The sequence below is a fragment of the Teleopsis dalmanni genome, unplaced genomic scaffold (assembly GCF_002237135.1).
Source record: "Teleopsis dalmanni isolate 2A unplaced genomic scaffold, ASM223713v2 unscaffolded_contig_1392, whole genome shotgun sequence".
NCBI classification, from domain to species: domain Eukaryota; kingdom Metazoa; phylum Arthropoda; class Insecta; order Diptera; family Diopsidae; genus Teleopsis; species Teleopsis dalmanni.
This window is the reverse complement of record NW_024032774.1, coordinates 702-7,107: the sequence shown is the minus strand read 5'-3', so window position 1 is coordinate 7,107 and position 6,406 is coordinate 702. Positions and strand designations below refer to the sequence as shown.

The 6,406-nt window shown below is 30.0% G+C and overlaps 1 protein-coding gene across 1 annotated transcript; it reads right to left on the bottom strand.

The window, feature by feature from the left end:
- Positions 1 to 2,646: 2,646 nt before the first annotated feature.
- On the bottom strand, positions 2,647 to 4,331 carry LOC119664084 (cyclic AMP-dependent transcription factor ATF-2-like). The gene is made up of 3 exons (XM_038073642.1): positions 4,026 to 4,331; positions 2,953 to 3,972; positions 2,647 to 2,887 (listed from the first exon to the last, which is right to left on the bottom strand). The coding sequence occupies exons 1-3, from the start codon at positions 4,159 to 4,161 to the stop codon at positions 2,733 to 2,735; spliced, it is 1,311 nt and encodes a 436-aa protein (XP_037929570.1). The 5' UTR covers positions 4,162 to 4,331; the 3' UTR covers positions 2,647 to 2,732.
- Positions 4,332 to 6,406: the final 2,075 nt, after the last annotated feature.

Below are 6,406 nucleotides of genomic sequence, written 5' to 3'. Positions count from 1 at the left end.
AAGCACACATTGCTTAGCTCATAAACAAAAGAAGGGACGCAGCTACTGTGTCAGCAGAATTTGATGACTAAATTAAATGTGTAACGTGAGGGGTTTATTTTCTGTTTATTTATACTTTATATTCTATTGTACTTTTTATTGTACAAGAAAGGCACTTCGAAAGCATTAACCAAGGCAATTCCAATACTAAATTTTTAGTGGATTTAACATACATATATGCACATATACATAACTTTTGCTAATACTGTACTCACCTCTCGAGCCCAAAACAACAACCTTGCCCTCAATTCCTTGCATCATCTTGTAAACTATTTATTATCGTTTCTTTATTTCCTTATATATATCTGCTAAAATGATTCCAAATATCATAATAGAGTTAATGTGACGTCATTAACAGAAAGTCTCCTTTTTTTGGTTGACAACTTTATTTTATATCTTATAATTTGTTCTTCAATTTCTCCGTTGAAACTCGTCAATATTTCGTACATTCAAAACAAAATTCTTCAATTTACACAAATGTGTATTCAAATAGTCATTGCTTTTTTTGTTATTTCATAAATTACATTAACATTTACACACTTTTTAAATTTTATAACTTTTCGACCTTCTTCGTTTCATAATTTACGTTGTTATGAAAAATTTATATTATTATGCACTGTTTATGGTAATTTTGTTGGTGTGGTCAATTCAGAAATCAGCTGCGTTTGCATTGTTGAATTTTTCTACTCAGTAGCTATGTTCATTTTACATATGACTTTTTGACCAGGGTTGTTATAAATTGCGGAAGCAGTTAGACTGTTCACAATTTTTTTAACATATTATATATGATGCATTATAAGTTTATTTAATGTGTTTATTTTCAGCGGCTCGTTTATATAACTTTTTCACTTCGTTTTCTCAGAAGATTTTTTCACGTTTCACAATTGGGGCCAAAGAAAACTTGTATTTATACATATAAAAACATACAAATCACATTAACCATAAAACATATATTTTAATTTCACATTAATAAATTATTGTTTTTTACCTTCTTTCGTTATATTTAGGAAATACATATATTCGCTTAAATAACTTACATCCCATTACCCTTTCAACATCATCTACAAATATTAATAACTGAGGTAATAATTGTAATTGACAAATAAAATTATTTTTTCAAAGAAACTTAGTCACTACCTTTTATAGCTTAGTTTGATTTGACTGCATTTTAAAGTTTTTGGTGCATTTCTCTTGTCAAAAAAACCTAAACAAAACCCAATTTTCACTCTTTCGTAGTAAAAAAAATTGAAGACCGTTTAAGGTGGTGAAACGTTCCGTTTGGGGTGATGAAACTTTTCACTCATGGCATTTTGACAGTTTGAGAGAGCTGTTTTTGACATATTTACAAAAAAAGTATACTTAATTGAAGCTAAAAATAAGTTTTTAGCTTATATTGTAAGGTTTGAAGTTATATTTTACCTTCATCCAACATTTTTTTGGCACAGGCCAAAAATCAAATCAAATGGTAAGTTGAAAAATCAGCTGTTTGAAATGAGAACAAATGAATTACAACGAATGTAAACACTTTCAAATGGCTCAGTTTAAACCAAAGGCGATTCTTTGCTTTTAACTCCATATTAGTCATTTGCACATATGAGATTTTGTACGCAGAAATCAATCATATGCTTTTCAGTTGTGATTTTTTGACCTAAATCAGTCATTAAGGGCCAATGTAAACGTACTATTACTGCGAGTAGCGCGTAGAACAGACCTATTTTATTGTACATATTGTAATGAAAACGTAAAAATATAATTCAGTCTTGCATTGTACGCACCCACTGCAGCTACAACTGCATTTGTCGTACAAACTGTCCAAAATTTGAATACAGTGAAACCCAGGTCATAGTAAACTACGTACAAACTGTCAAAAATTTAAATAGAGAGAAACCCATATCATAGTGAATTTAAGTAGGGAAGGACAATGATGCGACAACACAATACATTGCGAAACCATTTTTACCTTACTTAATAAATTAGACCATAGAATTTCGGTTAAGTTGTTCATTATTCATTAGCTCTGCTTTGATTGTCTTATGCTTGCAATAACCCAATATACTGGTCTAGCTTAAATAGAAAATGCCTTTGAATTGGACAGTTTTGTTACACGGGGTCGTTCTTCGCAAGAAACATTAGACGAAGACGTATTGAGAACTTCATTAGACGATTTCGTTGCGGATACAGTATCTGTGTGAAGAGCTGTTAGTTTACGATTATATTTGCCTTCACTGATGTTAGCCCGATTGCAATTGATTTCGTTATAGACATGATAAGAAGAATCAACAAGTGCATCTGGGAGAAAAGGTGGTACCAAACATGATGCCATTAGGGTGAGCATCTATGTGGCACGAAAAAATTTTAGCATTTTATTCCCATATGGATATTGGTTCACCCAATAGAATATTGTTTAAACTGTTTTTAAGTATTGACTTAATTTAATTTGTTTAATTTGTTTGACAATAATTTATAAGGTTTATTTTTACAATTCCAAATAACTTAAATTATATAGCTTCTAAGGATATCGTTTGCTTTTTAAACAAAACTATTATTTTATATATACACTGATCAGAATTCAGGAACAGCTCTTTACTGTCCTTGTAATGGCACAATAACGGTGAAATTATATTTAACATTAAAAACAAAGAATAAAAATTTAATTATATTACGAAATATAAAAGAACACAGTTTAATCTCTACTATTTCTTCTCAATACTATACGTTATAGGATTTTGAAAAAGAGGTGGACCATTTGGTGTTACAACCATCTTTGGAATTTTCATTACGAGTTTAATCGTTGATGAAGGAATCTCGAATTCTGATTTAATCAGAGAAATGGCTGATTTATTGGTACCTGAAAAAGTGAACAAAAAGTATTAGTTTTAAAAAATTAAAAAACAAAATGTTAAAACATATTACCATCTGTAGATAGTTGAGCACCTATTGTTTGTTGTTTACTTAATATTTGTTCCAACTGACTTACACGATTTCGTAACTTCTCGTTTTCGGCTTGCAGTTCAATATTTTTCCTTCTTAAATCTTTATGTTCATTACGCATTTTAACTCGATAACGTGTGGCAGCAGCACGTCGCCGCTCCATACAATCTTCATCAAATTTATAGTGTGCTTTGCCGGCAATAGTCCTCTGGCGATTATTGGTTTTTATAGGAATTTCAATACTGCGTCTATTATTTTGATTAAGTATAGCTTTCAAGCGTTCTTTAATGGGCAATTGTGAAGTTGGCGTGAGGCTAGCACTACTTGGTTCATTGTTAATACTTGGTGAGTTTATTGTGATATGATTTGTAGTAACAGCACTGTTTGCAGTGGAAGTATTATGATGTTTGGCTACTGTGGCAGTTGCTGGTTTAGGTAAAATGAATGGCTTTACGGTTTGTACTGGTATAGCATTAATTGTTTGCTTAGACTGTGTTATACTTTCACTGTCGTTTGGAAAACTTAATGTTATGAGCTGTGGTTGTATTAATTGTATTGATGTTGGTGCAATTTGTAGACAATTATTTGTTTCTGGTTTTTCTGCTATATTACGATATTTATTTTGTTTTTTTTCTTCACTGCAATTACTTCCAGAGGAATTTTGTCTATTTATATAAGCGGCACAATCGCTTAAGAGATCTACAACGGTTACATCTAAAGCGACACCGGCAGTTGATGGACTTTCTAATGTCTTCTCACAAGATTGAAATAGTGCATTTCCATTGCTTTCTAACAACGGGAAAACTTGCGGTGTATGTAATGATTCTTCTTCTGGCTGGGATTCATTGTTTTCATTACGAGTTTGTTTTATTTTTCCAACTTCGTTTTGTTCAACAGCACGTCGAAAGGTTTCATCAAAGGGATTAACATGCCGCAAGTCATCAAACAGGCCCACTTCGTCGCAGTTCTTAATCAAACGTGTAGGTGTCGGTGTTTGATCAGCTAAAACATTAATGTATTTAAATTATGCTATTAAAATTATTCATTTAATATACCTGCAAATATGTTAGCAGATTTTTGTCCGCTTAAACTCAAATCAAGCATCATGTCATGATTTTTATCTTGCTGCATTGCAGTATTTGTTGTCTGTTGGGCTTCGTAAAATGTAATATTGCTACTGTTTTCATTCATTTTTGTTACTTAGTATTTACATAATTTATTATTGTCATATTTAGTAAACAAATTGAACGCGTATTTAATGTTTTGGCTACATTTTTTATTTTGATGCAATTTTCGTTTGCAAATGAACAGCTGATTATTTTTACAGTGGCTCATTTTGCTATGAACTCACTATAGTTGTATAGATGTAACAGATCATCAATATTTTGTACAAAAACCTAAATTAAAGGTAAAATAAAACCGTTTATTCTCTCTAAGAAAAGCAGATCATGTAGAAAGTATTGAAATGCTACAATGTATATTACATATATATTGTATGTATGTACATACATATATTACATATTTTTGTTCCTACTAATCGCTTGAATTAAACAAAGAAATAATGATTTTTAAGTATCAAGTGAAAAAATCTAATAAATCGTATATTCTTATTCTTACTAACCATTTGGTTTAAATAAAGAAATAACGATTTTTAAATCTGTTTATTTTATTAACTCATTATATCAAGTTTCCACTGCAGCTAATACTACATTCACAGTGTCTCATTTAGGCACTTACTTATTCATAGTAATGAATTAACGTTCACATTATAATGAGTTCACATATGCAGCTGATAGAACTTTTATTAACTTTACTTAGTAATGTATCATTAAATAATTAAATTTATAATTGATATATTAAATCATTTATATACAGTTAATATATCAATTACATATTCAATTAATAGAAACAAAAATTTTATTAAATATATACATACTTTCTCAATGCCTTCGTTTATAGTTCAGCTGTTATTTGTTCATATTTTACAAATAAAACATATGACAAATATTTGAAATTCTTACTATTGCCCTTGGGGTGAATATGATAATGAGCTCATTTTTATAAAATCTATATGCATGGTAAATCATCTTCATTACCGGCATTAATGACTGAAACCTATAAGACTACTTATGTTTACTAAATCAAGATTTGGTTGTTACATTTGGTATGAACTGATTTATGCAATTGAAATAGCTTATTTGTCAACAATTTACATATAAAACATATGATAAATATTGCAAATTTGGAAAATTCATATATAAAGGTTGCATTCAACATTTTTTTACTTTAAATTAGTTGATTTATTTATAATGAGCTCATCTTAAGAAATTTAACCTTTTATATATATGATATTAAGTCATATTACATATACCATAACCAAGCCGAAAAATCTGTGACTGGCCATGTCACAAATTTCTTTCCACGCATCTAGCATATAACATATACATCTAATGAACCAGATGAAAATCCAGTAAGGATTTTTACGCACAAGTTTGTCAAGGTAGAATAACAGAGTAAGTATGAAATCGCAAAGATTCACAGTCATTGCAGTGGAATGAAGTTTTCGGAAGTTCTGTATAGTAGTTAGAGTTTGTAGAAAAACGATATATCATAAATTAAAAAATAGAAAGTATTTATAATACGACATTTCTTACCTGCTCTCAAAACAAAGTCTAATATAAATTGCTTAATATAATACTGCACTGATTCCAGTAGAACCTATTAAGTCAATAGATAATAATTTCGGGAATGGAAAGTTTTATGGTACGATATCATTACTACTCCCCAAACAAAGTCTGACTTAATTTGCTTTGAATCAAACTTTTAGAAAGGTTTATTAGGTCTAAACCTCACTTAGGTGAGAGCAGGGCGGCAATAGTCATCGACTTATGTTATATGCTGAACTTTCAAGTTCAAAATATTTAATTCAGTTCATTCATTGAAATTAATTAAATAAACTTCCTATCATATTATTAATATATAGTAGGTATTTTCGAAAAATTCGGGAATAAATTTCAAGTTCGAAATATTTAATTAAATTAATCGAAATTAATTAAACACACTTCCTATCATATTATTAATATAGTAGGCATTTTTGAAAAATTGTACTATTTTTCATCATGCAAATTTATTTCAACTCAGGTATGTAAAGAACCGGTAAAACCCCTAACTTTAAATGTCACATTCAAGTTTAAAAAGAATAAAATAAATCTGTCAGGTTTCTTTGTCCTTGAAAATTGCGTCAAAACGGATTGTGATAAAAGTCATTGAAAACTCATAAACAGAGAATGGAAAATACACGTTTTTCTGTTTTGTTTATCATTTGCGGTGTATGCAAACAAAAATATTGAGAACGGAGAGAAGAAAAGCGCTCTCGGATGGGTCCTCTCTGGACGCGAAACAACCACCTTGTGGGCAGAAAGTTTTGCGAAAAACG